The sequence below is a fragment of the Myodes glareolus genome, chromosome 12 (assembly GCF_982192425.1).
Source record: "Myodes glareolus chromosome 12, mMyoGla1.1, whole genome shotgun sequence".
NCBI classification, from domain to species: domain Eukaryota; kingdom Metazoa; phylum Chordata; class Mammalia; order Rodentia; family Cricetidae; genus Myodes; species Myodes glareolus.
In genome coordinates, this window is record NC_142037.1 from 21,052,418 (window position 1) to 21,069,273 (window position 16,856).

Genomic DNA, 16,856 nt, shown 5'->3' on the forward strand with positions numbered 1-16,856 from the left:
TGACACAGAGGAGGAAAAATAATTTACCCTGAGCTCCAAGACAAGAGACAGCCAAGTTCAGCATTGGGCCTGTCAGACGGCAAGCACTGTACAGTGGGACAAAGAAAAAGGAGCAAGCAATGGCCTCGCCTGAGCTTTGGGAGGGAATGGTGTTGGGGTGAGCAGAGAAATTAAGTGTGCCATTGGCCTGCCTAGCACAAAAAAACAGTCTTATAATTCTGCAAAGACACCTTTATTGAGTTGCTGGCTTCTGTCCTAGGGCAATCCTGGACTCAGCTGTAGGGAAGACGGTGAGCCAGGGAGGGGTCTGGTTTGCTCCATAGTTAGCTGCTTTTCATTGTTTTCTTTATCCAGGATAGGAAACTTGACACTCTGGTGAAGACCATTGGCGCAGACCCATCAGGACCGCCAAAGGAGGCAATGCCTGCAGCTGCTTTTTTACACACGAGAGGTCCTCCATCATCGCCCTGTGAATGGAAAAGCATCACAGGAGACTTAGCTGTTGCTCACCCTAGTACCAGCCTCCCTCTCATGTCAAGGCTCCTCTCTGAGGACTATGACTTGAGTGCTCAGCTTGTGGAAGATTGGAGGGCAGACCTCTGGCCCTGGGCTTCCCACTCTGATTGTGGACAGGGTTACTGCTTCACCTCCCTCCTGGGCCAGACCTCTGCCCTTTCTGCAGGTCTGTGATCCACTCCCTATGAAGGAGTGTGGGACCCTCAGCTCCAGGCTATTGTTTAAGAACATGGGGACAGGTGAGTGAGCCTGATGTGAGCATGGAGGACCAGACCATTGAAAGATGTGTGCGCCTGCTCTGGGGAGACCCCTGCTTGTGGTAACAACACACAGGGAGCACAGCTTACTAAAGCCTGGGTCTGGGTGACAGGGGAACTCTGCAAATCCTCTGTACTGGCTGCCTCCTTGTCAGCTCTGAGGACCTGACTAGTTACCAGTTCTTTTCTCTGTTTCCAGGGAGTAAGATCACAGTCAGTGGGCAAAGGAGTCCCTGATGCTTGCTCTCTAGGTCCCAGATTGCTTTCCTCCTCCCATGGAGCCAAGAGAGGACAATCCAACTTACCTTAAAGAAAGCACGATTGATCTTTGGGTCCCCCACACAGATCGCAGTGGCTTTGTTGTAAAAGCCTTGAAAGCGAGACTCACACTCCTGATCCTTCTGGACGGTCAGCTCTACCTCTTGAAGTGTGTTTGAATAGTCACCCTTTGGGTCAGTCTTTCCCCAACCAGCCACATAGCACACATCCCCTGGCTTCACCTGGACATTACGTCTGGGCAGGTTGAGGGGCTTCACAGCTTTAGTCTTCTTGGCCTTCTTCTCCAGCTGTGGGGGAAGAATCATGAGAGAGCAGCTCAGTCAGGAGCCTCCTGGCTTGGGACCCTTTGAAAGCCAGGATAGCAGGGAGGGAAGGAACAGGATGAGAGCAGGAGGGGAGGGGCAATCCCTGCAGCAAGCAGAGCTCAGAGAGCTGTGGGGGCAGTTCTCACCTTTAAGAGCATGATGTCATTGGAGCCATCCTTAGGATTGTAGTCTGGGTGTGGGATGGCTTTAGCCACAGGGATGGCCTGCTGGGTCTCCTCCCGCATCTTGAACTCATGGGCTCCTAGAGAGACTCTCATTGTGCTGTAGAGAGCAGAGTGCAGATGGGAGATGAGGAGTGAGAGAGGACACAGTCCAGGAGCTGTAAGAGGCTGGGTGGCCAGGGTGGGGCTCTAGCTGAGGGAACTGGGGAGACAGAAGGGTCTCAGGGTGTGAACTACTCCTTTGTCTTCTCAAGGACCCTAGACTCCTGGAGGCTCCCTCTTGCTTCTCATCAATACTCCAAAGTTTGCATTGACTCCTAATGTGCACTTTCAATCTCAGCCACTGCTGTAGTCTGACCAGTGTAGTTGCTTTCAACTCAACTGTGCTGCTGCCTCTGGACTCTCACACTTTGACATCAAAGTTGCCCTGATGACAGACTTCCATTGTCACAGCCCTGCCCTCTAGTGAGCTCTCAGAGGAGCAGCCACAAGTATAGGATGGAAACTCCTATTGGGGTCTCAGAAAGCAGGGCCAGATGTTCCTCCTACCTTCCCCTGCAGTGAGCAGCTGTCAGCACAAAGTTGTCTTTTACCAGGAAGCCTCCGCAGCCACCACTTTTGCCATCATCTTTCACAAATGTAATAAATGCCATGTAGGGGCGGTAGTGGGGCTTGACCTCATGGCCCCCGATGATCTCCTCTGAAAGAAAGGCAAGAATATGAGGTGTCTGGGAGCAGCAGGTGAGGTAGGTAGATGAGGTAGATGAAGATCTAGGGAGGGGTGATGGGGTGAGATCTACAGTTTCCTAAGACTGTTGTGGACAGAATTCCTTGCACATAGATTGATCTTTGCTGAGGCTGAAGCCTCAGTGCCCTGTTCTGAGAAGAGGTGGTAGGACTTGTCCTCCAGCCCATGCTTTACAAATACATGGAAGAACAAACTTCTTTCTTCATGATGCTAGAGACCAAGGGGATGCTGGGTGGCTCATGTTAATCTCTCACTATTAGTGATTCTCTGGAGACCTCTCATGTCTTGATTTCTGTCAATTTTGTCACCTTTAACCCCAAGCTCTTAAGAGAAGAATTTTCTAAAGTTCTCCTGTTCTGGTGCCCATCATATCCTAGGTTCTCAGTAAACAATTCTGGCTGCATGGAAGAATGACTTCTACTTAGCTAGAGGACCAGTAATTCAGAATTCATGGGATTCAGAGCCTAGGGGACATTGGAGGAGTGTGCGGAAACAAAGGGAATAGCTGGTGACCTGCAGAAAGTCACCCTGGACCTCTTTCTTTAGCAGCCTGAGGGTTGGGGTTAATAATGATGCTAATATTCCTGAGTTAGTGGCCTTACACCACTGTGACTGGTCATTAAAACTGCCCAGGATCTGGGTTCCAGTAGAGTTAATGGTATACTTTTTTAGTAACTTTGAATTCTCTGCTACTTCTCCTTTTAGGGATGATCCACTCCCCAGGTGACACAAAGAGCAGGGAGAAGCTAGTGCCCACCATGTTCTCTGAGGACATTGTCCTCCTGCAGACCTTGTTGAGGATCTAGCCAGTGACAGGCTTCCAAATCTGGGTTGGTCTGGGACCTGAGGTTCAGAAAGCTCCTGGTTCAGTGCAGGAAGTTCCGGAGTAAAGCTGGGCAGAGACTCCATAGAGTTATTATGGGATGGCACCTCTGGAACAGGGGTGTTCACTCACCTGCACCAGCTCCTCCAAGTGGCAGAAGAAAGGTCAGAAGAATCAGGACTGTTGCCATCTTCCCAGGAAAGCTCTCTGGTTGAAGGAGGGCAGAGTGGACACAGCCCTTTAGGATGAAGGAGGTGAGCGCTAAGGGACCTCACAGGCCTTTTATACCTGTGCACCTCTGCTCTGATTGGCTTTATTAGCTCAGGACGTTGTCTGGTTTGGGTGAAAATGACATGGTCACCACATTGACATCCTATGAGGTAATCCTGGATAAAGACCAGGAAAAGAGGGTGTTAAGATTGTGGTTGAGGAGGGCCTGAGACCCCAGGAAGTCCACTGTGCCTACACTGAGACAAAAGTGTGGCTTTTCTCATTTTTTACATTTTTTTCATTCTGGCAATATCTCTTTTTAATTTCTTTGGTTTTTTTCTTTCTCTCTTTTCTTTTTTAAAAATGATAATGACACCCAATTTACCACAAAACAGTTATAACACTAAAAATACACAGACAAAATTATACAGTATTTATTAAGAGCTGATACTGTGTCCTATAGGTGAGGCAGAGTTTCAGTACATCTTTTCATTAACCTCTGAGACTTCTGATCATACTGTGGAACCATCTGTTGGAATAGTCTGATGAGTTAATCTTCACTCACGCTGACTTTCCTAAACTGCTAGGATGTCACAGAGAAGTCTCAAAAGCAAGTATTTATCTGTGGCCATTGATCATGTCTTACTGTCATACATAGTTAAATATATTAACGAATCATAAATGATGTTTATCAGTTACCTGTTTACTATGTATTGATGTTCATCTTTAAGCAAGAGCTTCTGGATTGAATTTAAAGATCAGTAATATTAATTTAAAGGTCAGCACTGGGTTCCTTGCTGAGGACTGCAGTGGTATTTTCTACTACATTCCCTAGGATTTTCTGTAGATAAACAAGGACTTTGATTAGATCTTGAATGATTATTTAGTGGGCTAGAGCCGGAAGTGAGGCAGACAGGGATCCTGCCCTTGAAAAGGCTGATATTGACTGGAGTGAGCTGGGGATCTGAGTTTAGAGCACAGATGGTTAGAGATGTGTGAGATCAGCTCTGGGAGGTGAGACAGGCTGGTCTTGCTCTCAACACAGGTGTGTGTGTGTGTGTGTGTGTGTGTGTGTGTGTGTGTGTGTGTGTGCTTGTGGACATGTGTGTGGTCTATGTGTGTGTTTCTGTGTCTATATGTGTATGTGTGTGCATGTGTGGTATATGTGTATGTGTTCCGGTATCTGTGTGTGTGTGTCTGTGTGTCTGTGTGTCTGTGCGTGTATTCATGTGTGTGTTATCCATGGATGTCAGAATAAGACAGTGGATGCCCTGGAGCTGGAGTCAGCATACCTGTGAGACATCATACGGATGCTGGGAATTGAACCTGAATCCTCTGCTAGAGCAACAAGTGTTCTAAACCACTGAACCATCTCCGTTCATTATCCAGAGATAAAAGGATGATGTAACTCCATCATTTGCAATGATGCAGTTGAAATTGAGACACGATCCTAGGACAAATAATCTAGGGACAGTAGAAAAATAAGGCATGATCTCACTGTGTCTAAGTCTAATACAAGGGAAACTGCAGAAGTGGAGAGAAGAGTGGTTCATGGAGCTGAACAGATTAGAACTGGAAACTCTTGATCAGGGAGCACAGAATTTCAATTAGTGTGATGAACAGCTTTTTGAGATCTGCCGCACAGTATTTTAATAATGCATCATGTATTTCCAAACATCTATCAAACAAATGTATGTTCTCACTACACAAATGGAAACTATTTGAGTTTGTAGGATGTCAACTAACTTAATTTAATCATTCGACATCATATACATATAACATCACTTTGAAGCCTGAAAATATGCAATTGAGGTAAAATTTTAAAGATGTCATTTAATAAAGAAATTGGCCTTATAAAACATGCAAATATTGGTATTGGACAAAAAAAGGACAGATAGGCAAAAGGAGTTCTATTTATTCAAATGTTTCTCCATACTGGGGAACACATCAGCTACTTAGGTAAAATTCCATGAAGTTCTGTAGAAGCTATTCATGATGAATTGCATTAATTAACATCCTAAGGACACTGAGGGGAAGCAGGACATGCCTGTATCAAATCCAAACTTTTTACCTCTCTTGTAGACCATGCATACTACAATAGGAAGGTCTCAGTTGTCACAACATGGTTTCCTGGTGTCATATTGCAATGAATTTAAGTTGTCATTCTCTTTGGCACTAAGTTAGAAGGGTTTTGGACAAAATGGACTGGGGAATCATTGTGGGGAGGGGATGTTGGAGAAGGGAGCCACTTTTTCATCCCGGCCGCCCAGAACCAAAATAATCACACAGAAATCATATTATTTAAGTCACTGCTTGGCCCTTTAGCTCTATCTTCTTATTGGCTAGCTCTTACATATTAATTTAACCCATTTCTATTAATCTGTATATCACCATCAGGTTGTAGCCTACCAGCAAAATTCTGGTATGTCTGACTCTGGCAGCAGCTCCACAGCGTCTCTCTGACTCTGCCTTCTTCCTCCCAGCATTCAGTTCTGTCCTCCCTGCCTACCTAAGTTCTGCCCTATCAATAGGCCCAAAACAGTTTCTAAATCCATTAATGGTAATCAAAGCACACAGAGGGGACTCCCACATCAAGGGGAACTTAAACGATCTCTTGAAAGATGTTCAGGGAACTCTGACCCCAAGTGTCTAAACTACAAGGATTCTCTCTCTGCTACAGTGACTCTAAACTTGATAGTTAAGGTGTCTTGGTGGTCTTTCCTTTATTGCACTACACAGATTTATCAGAGACTTTTGTTAGGAGATGTTATATATATTTGGTTTTTCAAGACAGGGTTTCTCTGTAGCTTTGAAACCTGTCCTGGAACTAACTCTTGTAGACCAAGATGGCATCAAACTCACAAAGATATGCCTGCCTCTGCCTTCCAAATGCTGAGATTAAAGGCATGCACCACCACCGCCCAACTAGGAGTCATTACACCTTGAGAGACAATTCAGTTAAACCAATTTCCCCAGCAAATCAGAATTGATAACCTAGCTATAAATTAATCCATTACTTATGGTGGACTCATTTCTCAGGAATTAAGACTTCTGGGCAAGCCACACTCAAAGTTTTCTAGAGAGAAGCTCATTCTCCGGACATGATCTTACTTTGCAACTGAGGCTCAATTTGAAAGCTCTATCCTCCTCAGCCATGGAGGGCTGGAATTACAGGTGAGCATTGCCATATCTCTCACAGATATTAAAACCATTGAGTTCAGTCATTTTTGTGAGGGGAGTTGGGTGCACATCTTTGTGATTTGGAATCCATGTATCACAGCTGTAGGGGAAATATCATTCCATGTTTAAAGGACAAACTACATGATGTAGAGTAGCAGCCTGGTCCTGCAGAGGGGTTGTGTTCTTTGTGGACTCTCCCACAATGCTTCAGGCCAAATACTTCTGAGAAATAAGGCAAATGAATCCATCCCTACATTTATGTCAAGGTAAAATATGTATGTTGTTGAAGAACATGTGTATCAGTTACTTTCCCATTACTGTGATAAAGCACCATGACCACGGCAGCTTCTAGGAGAAAGACTAGGACATAGGGATCAGGTGAGGCATCAGTGGAAGCATGGCAGCAGGAGCAGGATGATAAGGAATCATATCATTTGCTAAGTTACACACAACTGTGGGCATGACAGAGAAAGAAACAGAGAGAGAGAGAGAATTGCGAGTGGTGTGAGTCAAAGCCTGCCCCAGCAATGGACTTCTGCCATCAAGGCCATATTTCCTAACATCCCCAAACAGCATCATAAGCTGGGAACCAGGTGCCCAAATACATGAGCCTAGAGGGGACATCATCACTAAAAACCACCACAGGAAGGTGGCATGGGACACAAACACAGAACACAAACTATATTCTGTAAGTCCCCAGAAAATGGTGCTGGCAAATGGATGATGTTGAACAGGACAATGGAGGTATGCCAGTATGTATTCCCCAGCACAAACCAAAAGACCTTGTGTTGTTGTGTTTGCTCTGTGTGTTTCAGGGGAGTCTTATACCCTGGGTCTATATCCTCCCAAGGTGTCTTACAGTTAGTTCTCTCTGGCTTGCTGGACTGCAATGGCCGGGAAGAACAGAGAAGTTGGGTCTTGATGAGTTGAAGAATTTCCTTTCCCAGGTGCAGAACATCAGTACAGATGTTAGGGGAGCAGAGGGAGCTCTATGCAAATGTGAGGGCTGGGAGATACTTCCACAGAGCAGAGGAATCTGAAGCAGTCTGTGTTTAAGGCATTTACTGCCTCTGAATCTACTCCAATAAGTGCTCAGGGAGCAAAGCAAGGTGGCCTTGAACACCTTCAACACGCAGCTGTGGGAGGGACCCAGGAGTTTCTCTCCATGGGGAGTCAGAGCATGGGCTCATCTTTTATGTGGGATGCCAGGAAGTTACTGACCACACATTAGAAGACATCGAGGTCACTTGTGCCTTGGTGGCCAGGGAAGCCTAGACTCAGTTCAGGCTCCATCCTAACATGGTTGATTCCGGTTGTTGGGTCAGTTACTACCTCTTGATAGAAATTTGTTTCTGTCTCCTCTCTAACAGGAACACAATAATGGTTTTCAAAGTTATTTTAAGCCATAAAACATGTCAAAGTAAATATGACATCTAAACCGAATACATATGTGACTGTATGACTTCTAAGATATGTTTTTCTTTGATTCTGCCTCTTCTTTGGGGTTGTTTTTTGTTTGGGTTTATTTTATTTTATTTTTGTGTCCAAAGGAACTAGTATATCTTAGTATATCTCTAAGGCAGGGTTTGTTTTCCAGTTCTCAGAAACTATGTGCCACCTACATCTCTTTCTATATGAAAGCATGTCTTTGAAAGTTCCCTGACCCAACGAGAGACTTTACTTCATCTCCAAGAAGCGCATGATGCTCTGCAGCTGCCAGGCATGCTATCTGACAAGTGTCTGACAAGATCAGACCCTGAAGCCAAGGCTGTTTGGAGTTTGAAGTTTATTTGAGTTAATTAAGCATTTTTTAATTTGTTTGTTTTGAGACAGAGTCTCTCTCTATAGACTTGGCTGACCTTGGTCTCAGAGATCTGCTTGCCTCTGCATCCCAAGTGCTGGATTAAGGTGTGAGCAACCATTCCTAGCACCTTGGATTGTTTTAGCAATGTGAGTCCAACAACAGGAAAAGTTTTCTTTAACAAGTAGCCACACATTTTGGCTATGGTCTCATACCTAGCTTATTAGATCTTCCTAATAATGAGAATCCCAAGAAGTTTTGGAACGATGGATGCAGCAGTAATCAAGAACGTTTAAATATTAGAAGTATTTCTTCACACCAGTTTTTTAATTTTTCTATATTTCCAGCCTCCTTGGTCCATGTGTAATTCTGTTTCTGAATTATGCTTCTGAATATGTGAATCTCTTAGGATTTATATGTGTATAATGACTCTGAATCTGTTACCTTTCAAATAAAAACGAGGCCATCTTGGTTGTGCCATTCTCTACCCACTGCCCTCTCCCCTAGGTAAAATGATTCTTTTCTAAACAGTTTCCCAGTAGAAGATAATAGACTATAGTTATTTCCAAACCCCATACATTTCAGAACTGGCTAATAGAAAAGTAGAGATTTCTAGCTATGTACCATTCCAGATGTCAAAGACTGACATAGGCCAGGAGAGCTGCAGGGAGTCTTAACCTGGAGGCCAGCAGTGACTCAGATGAACACGCTCAGAGGGGCTCAGGCTGCTGAGTGACCCTGCTGCTATGGATGCTGAGCAGACAGGAAGAACTGAGCTGACTGGGAAGAGCTTCCCTATCTGAGCATGTGGGAGGTGGGGTCCAGGGTTCTGGATAGAGACAATGAAAGCCCTGGTTTTCACGGACCCTCTGTGATGGCACTTCTGCCCTGGACCTTTGAGCAGTACCTCTCTACCAGGGTTTAAGTTGGGCTGGAACCACAGGGCTGAGGCCTTAATGTGGGAAGGCCTTAATGAGGCCTTCCATGTGGGAAGGAACCCACATGGCTTGGGTTGAAGAAGAATAAAAGGAAGGAATGTCCTCAGGTCTGCATGATCTGTAAAGCACAGATAGACCCATTAGAGTAGGTGTGAAGAGAGGAGGGTGGAACTAGGAGGCTGGACAAAGCTTAGCCCTGTGCCCAGAGGAGGATAGGAAAACAGATTCTACATGAGCAAGAGGGCTTGCTGAAATTGCTGTCACCTTAACAGTGAAGCTGTGGGACAGAGATGCCCTGCCCAGGAAGGCCCATCCACAGTGACCTCAGCTCTGTCTCCCCTGTCTTCAGGACCCATGGTGCGTTCTCTCTCCTTTCTTTCTTATGACTCAGGGGAGGAAGAGAGTTCGCCCTGAGCCCCAAGACAAGAGACACCCACACTCAGCTTTGGGCCAGTCGGAAGGGCAGGCCCTGCACAGTGGGACACATTGAAAGGAGCTGCTCGATGGCCTCGCCTAAGCTTTGGAAGGGTGTGATGTTGGGGCGAGCAGAGAGAAGAAGTATGTCACTGGCCTGCCTAGCACAGGGTTGGTCCCTGCGATATGAAACCAGTCTTCCAATTCAGCAAAGAGACCTTTATTAAGATCCTGGCTTCTGTCCCAGGACAATCCTGGACTCAGCTGTAGGGAAGATGGTGAGTCAGGGAGGGGTCTGGTTTGCTCTGCAGTTAACTGCGTTTCATCGTTTTCTTTATCCAGGATAGGAAACTTGACACTTTGGTGAAGGCTCTTGGAGGTGAACCATCAGCACGTCCATAGGAGACGATGCCCACAGCTGCTTTTTTACACACGAGAGGTCCTCCAGAATCCCCCTGTGAATGGAGAAAGGTCACAGAGGACTGAGCTGTTGTTCACACTAGTCCCAACCGCTCGCTCATGCCAAGGCTCCTCTCCGAGGAGTATGACTTGTGTGCTCTGCTTGTGGGACATCAGAGGGCAGGCCTGGGGCCCCTGGGGTTCCTACTCGGATTATGGACAGGGATACTGTTTCACCTCCCTCCTGAGCCCAGGCCCTGATTTTCTCCAGGTCTGTGATCCACTCCCTATGAAGGAGTGTGGGACCCTCAGCCCCAGGCTATTGTTTAAGAACATGGAGACAGGTGCATGAGCCTGATGTGAGCATGGAGGACCAGAACGTTGACAAATGTGGGTGCCTGCTCTGAGGAGACCCTGGCTTGTGTTAATGACACAGGCAAATCCTGCTTTATGCCAACTCTCTTCACCAAGGTTCCTTATCAGCTCTGAGGCCCTCGCTAGTTACTGGTTCCTGCTGTTCTCAAGGAGTAAGATCACAGCCAGAGGGCAAAGGAGTCCCTGATGCTTGGTCTCTAGGTCCCAGATTGCTTTCCTCCTCCCATGGAGCCCAGAGAGGAGGACAATCCAACTTACCCTAAAGGAAGCACGCTTGATATTTGGGTCCCCCGCACAGATCTCAATGGCTTTGTTATAATAGCCCTGAAGGTGGGACTCACACTCCTGATCCTTCTGGACTGTCAGCTCTGCCTCTTGTAGTGTCTTTGGATAGGTGCCCATTGGGTCCGTCTTTCCCCAACCAGCCACATAGCACACATCCCCTGGCTTCATTTGGACATTACGCCTGGGCAGGTTGAGGGGCTTCACAGCTTTTGTCCTCTTGGCCTTCTCCTTCAGCTGTGGGGGAAGAAGCAGGAGAGAGCAGCTCAGCCAGGAGCCTGCTGGCCTGGAACCCTTTGAAAGCCAGGATGGCAGGGAGGGAAGGAACAGGATGAGAGCGGGGTGGGGAGGGGCAATTCCTGGAATACATTGAGGGTAACAGGTCTCACCTTTAACAGCATGATGTCATTGAAGATTTTCTTAGCGTTATATGTGGGGTGTGGAATGATTTTTGCCGCAGGGATGATCTGCTGGGTCTTCTCCTTTTCTTTGATGTTGTGGGCCCCCAAGGTGACATTGATTAAGCTGTGCAGAGTAGAATGTAGATAAGAGATGTGGACTCAGAGAGGACGCAACTCAGGAGGTGTGAAGGGAAGGAAGTGCTGACCGTGGTGATGCTCTAGCTATGGGAAACTGAGGGGATGGAGTGACTCTGGCTTCTGCGTGTTAGTCATAAAAATGATAGCATTCTGAAGCACCATTGGTACACCACATTGCTCAGGGTCAATGTGCTGATAAAGCCCATTTGTTCGGTTTGTCCTGTGAGGCTAACCACTGCCCTCTCCCCTGGTCTAAATGTGCTTGATTCCTTAGCTGCCACTCTGGTGCCAGGCTGTTTCTCCCTCATGAGACTTGCTGGGTCCTCTGTCATCCCAATCCCCTTAGAAAGAAGGCAAGGTCTCCGTGGAATGTTCCCGGGAGGGTCTGGGCTGTTTCTTGCTCCTCACCTCCCTGAACAGTGAGCAGCGGTCAGCACAAAGTCCTCTCGTATTAGGAAGCCACCACACGTCTTCAGAGAATTCTGATCCATGATCTGAAGATAGGCCATGTAGGGTCGAGAGTGGGGCCTGACCTCATGTCCGCCGATGATCTCCCCTGAAGGGAAAGCCAGCCATTTTGTAAGCACCTGCTAGTCCACCGGATGGGCTTTGTGTAATGGCTCTTGACTTTTAGGAGCCAGGCATTTAGGAGCCAGGGGAAGCCTGGAATTAGGAGAAGGCTGTAAGGAAAGCCCTCAAGTTCCCCTTCGCTAAAAGGAGAGAAAGGTAGGTCTTGGTCTGTCAATCTTTCTTCCGCATAGTTGGAGGCAAGATTAAGTCTCTCGGCAAGAAAAGGCTAAGGACCATCATGTCTGTCCCCTGACTTCTGTTCCCAGAGACTCCAACCGTGCTCCCTCCCCAGCCCTGTGATGCATGTGGTGAAACAGGGCTGCTTTCTAGGGGACAAGGTTCAGTCTACACTTCGTGGCCTTCTATTTCTTCAGGCGTGGCATGTAGTAGGTGCTCAGCAAAGGTCACTCACTGGCTTCGTGAGTGAGGACTCCCGCTCATTCCTAGATGCAGCTGCTGGCATTCTAGAAAGCAGAGAAATTAGCGCTTGCCCAGGGAGCGTCTCTTGCTCGAACACTGTGGGACCACAAAAGCCTGGGAGGCGCAGAGGTGAAGGAAAGGACCTAGTGGCTTGGGATTCAGCAAAAGCACTTGTCCTGAGGCCAGCATCCCCTACCTATTCTGGGATCTAGTTTTCTCTAATGTGTGTTTGGTGAGGAAGTCCCTGTATCATCAGAGATGCAGGAGCCAGGCCCATTCTGCCTGCTCCAGGAGAACATAGTGTTCTCTGCTTTGCAGGTTCCTACCCTTTACCTTCTACCCTTTAACTTCTAAAAAAAATCCACTTTCCAGATGACAAGATATGGCTCGGGGAAGGGCTAGCACTCAGTGGCTCTTCCTGAGAAAGGCCACTGCCCTCCCACCAGTGGTGACAACTGACCACTAAGGAGGTGGTCACTCACCTGCCTCTGTCCTGGGGGGCAGAGAGAAGGCCAACAGCAACAGGAGGAGCTTCATCTTCTCTAGAAGGCCCAGTAGGTCCCAGTGTCTGGGTCTTTGCGCTTGCTCTCTTTTAACCTCTAGCAGATGAAGGAGGTGGAGTGGGCTCAGCGACCTTGTGCCTCCTTCGTTTTTATGATGCCTTATCACAGAAGGCTTTCTATGAAAGCTCTTACCCTTACTGCCTCTGCCTGGTGACGTCTTCTGAGCGTTTGTGTGAGAACCATGAAGTAACCACAGCAGAACCCACAGCCAATGACTCAGAAAGCTGCCAGTTACAGCCCATGGCAGGAACACAAGGGTACAGGGCGGGGCTTGTAAGGTATTGTATCAGAGTCCCAGAAACCCAAGTTCCCAGTGGTGTAAGGTCAATGCTTTCAATGTCACACTGCTGGAGAACAGATTGCATTCAGATTCATCTCTTGTACTAGAACCAAGCATGAAGTAACTTCCTAGTGGTGGTGGGGGTGTTATCAGGGGCATCCTTGACCAGAGTACAGTCTGGGGAGGACAATGGTAGAGTGACGGCTAAGGCAGTAACAGATAGGTCTACCAACACCTGTCAACCTATTTGACACCATAGCTTCAAAACTTCCATGTGACAAAGCCCTTTCTTATGAAATAATCCACGTTTGACATTTATTGACCAACAATAAGAGATTGGTCCAGGCTCTGAGAGTTGATTCACTGACTGACTAAAGCCTGGGTCATTCCTACTTCTTCAGCAAAGCTGACATTTGTCCCATGAAAACCTAGGAACTGAGGTTGGGAAAGGTTCCCAAAGGACAGTCAGGTCACTAAATTGCTGATATGGTGCAACATAAGAAAGCAAGTCAGGCACTAAAACTCAGTAACCTCTCTCTCTCTCTCTCTCTCTCTCTCTCTCTCTCTCTCTCTCTCTCCCTCCCTCCCTCTCTCTCTCTCTCTCTCTCTCTCTCTCTCTCTCTCTCTCTCTGTGTGTGTGTGTGTGTGTGTGTGTGTGTGTGTGTGTGTGTGTGTGTAGGCAGAGGTGAACCTTGAGGATCATTCTCAGGCTCTGTCTGTCTTGTGTTTTAAAGCATGGTCTCTCACTTAGCTTGGTGATTAGGCTAAAGCAGCCGGCCAGAAAACCTCAGGTGTCTGTCTGTCTCCATCTCCCCAGAGCTAGAATTACAGCTGCTATCACCACACCCAGCTATTCACATAGGTTCTGGGACTGGAACCCAGGACCTCACACTTGCTTGGCAAACACTTTACCTATCCAGCTGTTTCCCAACTACCTCTTAGTATTTTATATAATCTGTCCATAAAATGTAAAATATTTATTTGGGATAAATAAATGTCCTGTATATTAACTACCAATAGGTATTCGTTATTCATTAAAAATAAACCTGTAATAACAAAGGAACCATGGAACCAAAATATCAACTCATGCTACAGGAGTGAATCAATTTATCCCAACATTAGAGACAGTGTAACTTACTCATATGACACAACAAAACATGTCAAAACGGCCATCATTTCATCTGTAAAATCATAACAGACGATGGTTTTGACTCATACTACGAACATTCTCAATAATGTCATCTTCACCAATGTATCAGGTCACCGAGACCGCAGAGTCACGCTATCATAGAGTTTTAAAATTCTCTTCTGCTTGGTTTTATTTCAAACAATTGTTAATGAGTGAAAACAAGTCATACAAAGTCAAAGGTACTTTAAGCTGGTATTTCCTAAGAGAAAAATAATCAAATTTTAGAAAAAAAAAAAACCTTCCCTCGTACAATGTAGGGAGCCGCCTGGATGTGGCCTTGGCCAGATAGTGCCAGCACTCCTACAGCCTGGAGGTATACATATCCTTTGATGTTGCCGCCTTAGGCCGGTGTGCTGGAGCCTTGTTTTGCATTTCAAGAGACTCGGTCTCCTGACCTGTCCCGTGGCCTTGGATCCTAGTAGAATGGCATCAACCAATCAGCATTCGAGCCTCTCACCCTAGAAAAGCGGCTGTCTTTGGATTTTTCGCTCTCTCTCGTCATCCCTGTTCCCCATTCCCCCTTTCAAGCAAGGAGCTCTAATAAATTGTGATTGAGAAGGATTCTTGATTTTGTGATTGTCCTTTCCTGCTGGTCAGGAAGCGCGTCACATTTTGGTGCTGAAAACCGGGACGCCGGATTTGAACAAGCCAAGGAGGGAGCAGAATTCAGAACTCAACACAAAGAGCGGTGACTGACGTCAGGAAATCCTCCAGATGTATGCTGATTGCTAAGGCTGGTCCAGAGTGGTAATGTTTGCATTCCTTCTTCTCTGTTGCTTTGGGTTGCGCTGTGATTAACCAGGTGGTGAGTGCCTTTGCTGCTGCGACTACAGCTCTAGTCAAAAGTAAAACTAAGTCCGCAGTAGATCAAGCAGCATTTTTCTAAAAGGACTTCCTTGTAAGTAAAAAGGAGGTTTTTTTCTTTAGCCCAGGGGGTAAGTGCGCATCATGGGCAATTCTTATGGAGCCAGTTCGAACCCCAGGGAGATTTATCGCTCAATCCAGGCACTTTTGCGACAGCGTGATTTAAAGATCTCTTCTAGCACTGTCGCTAACATCGTAAAAGACATTGTTGATGTCTCACCTTGGTTTGCAGCTTCAGGTGACCTAACTTTGCCATCTTGGAATAAGCTAGGCAGGGATTTGGAACAAGCAGAAGGTAATATTGGGAGAGGCACACTTCCTTTTTGGAGGATGGTGCGGGACTGCTTCAAGGAAGAACGTAATATAGAGATATTAAAACAGGGTCGCAAGGCATTACAGAAACATCAGGACAGCTTTTCAGAATCAGATCAGAAGGAGGAACAAGAGTGTAGGCCTAGAAAGAAAAAGGAAAAATTAAAAGATAAGGATCCGGAAATAAAAAAAGGAGAAAAGGGGAAGAGAAGCCCCATAGCTTTAGTAGTGAAAGAATTTGTAGATTTAGATTTATCAGAGGAGGAAGAACAACTAGAGGGAACGGCTGCTAAATCCGAGAAAGAGCAGCAAGGTAGCCGGAGGCGGGGCGATGTTGATGTGTTTACTACAAAGGGCAGAAGAGACGAGGCGCCAGTTCCTGCTGCCCTCCCCCCATCCGCCCCTCCACCCATGTACCAGCAGGTAGCTACAGAAGGTCACAGCTTCATAGGAAGGCAAACTTGGTCGCAACTGGCTGCTGCCTTTCCTGTTTTTGAGGAGCCACAGAATTATAATAGGTGGTATGAACCAATCCCATACAGACAGCTGAAGGATTTGGTTGAAGCTGCGAGAAATTATGGAGCAAATGCCAGTTATACAATCGCATTATTGAGAAGGATTGTTACAACAGCGCTGACTCCTACAGACTGGCAGGAGATTGCAAGAGCAGCTCTTCCAGCAGGGCAGTTCCTGGATTTTAAATCTATAGTCCAGGACAAGGCTCAGACCCAAGAGCGCATTAACATACAAAGTGGCCACCCAGAGTGGACGGCTGATATGCTTCTTGGACAGGGGGCATTTGCTGGAAATCAGAATCATTATCCTTGGGAGGTTTATAGGCAGGTTAGTGAGATTCATTATAGAGCATGGAAATCACTCCCTAATAAAGGTGAAACAGCTGGTAACCTAACCAAGATTATTCAAGGTGCTGCAGAGCCATTCTCTGATTATGTGGCTAGGATGACAGAGGCAGCTGAAAGAATGTTTGGGAATTTAGATATTTCATTGCCTTTTGTCCAGCAAATAATATTTGAGCAGAGCACCAAGGAATGTCAAAGAGCAATAGGTCCAGTAAAGGGAAAGGGATTAGAAGCCTGGATCAAAGCCTGCCGTGAAGTTGGGGGGCCTCTAACCAATGCAGGGCTGGCGGCTGCTGTGCTTGCTGCTGCCAGAGGTGTCAGAGGAGATAAGGGAAAGGCATGCTTTAAATGTGGACAGTTGGGGCATTTCAAAAAACAATGTCCCAATAGTCATAATGCCTCAGATTCTTCAGGGCTCTCAGCTGCAACATCGCAGAGGCAGCCAGACATTTGTCCCAGATGCAAGAAAGGGAAACATTGGGCTAATGAGTGCAGATCAGTTAGGGATATAAATGGACAACTTATTCCTATGCCTATTCAGTCATTGTCA

The 16,856-nt window shown here is 46.6% G+C and overlaps 2 protein-coding genes across 2 annotated transcripts; both read right to left on the minus strand.

Moving 5' to 3' along the window:
* Positions 1–216: 216 nt before the first annotated feature.
* On the minus strand, positions 217–3,371 carry LOC125397714 (granzyme C-like). The gene is made up of 5 exons (XM_085698554.2): positions 3,243–3,371; positions 2,089–2,239; positions 1,504–1,639; positions 1,079–1,339; positions 217–467 (listed from the first exon to the last, which is right to left on the minus strand). The coding sequence occupies exons 1-5, from the start codon at positions 3,298–3,300 to the stop codon at positions 324–326; spliced, it is 750 nt and encodes a 249-aa protein (XP_085554680.2). The 5' UTR covers positions 3,301–3,371; the 3' UTR covers positions 217–323.
* Positions 3,372–9,857: 6,486 nt separating this feature from the next.
* Positions 9,858–12,974, minus strand: LOC125405434 (granzyme B-like). The gene is made up of 5 exons (XM_048441993.3): positions 12,721–12,974; positions 11,657–11,804; positions 11,099–11,234; positions 10,686–10,946; positions 9,858–10,108 (listed from the first exon to the last, which is right to left on the minus strand). The coding sequence occupies exons 1-5, from the start codon at positions 12,773–12,775 to the stop codon at positions 9,965–9,967; spliced, it is 744 nt and encodes a 247-aa protein (XP_048297950.1). The 5' UTR covers positions 12,776–12,974; the 3' UTR covers positions 9,858–9,964.
* Positions 12,975–16,856: the final 3,882 nt, after the last annotated feature.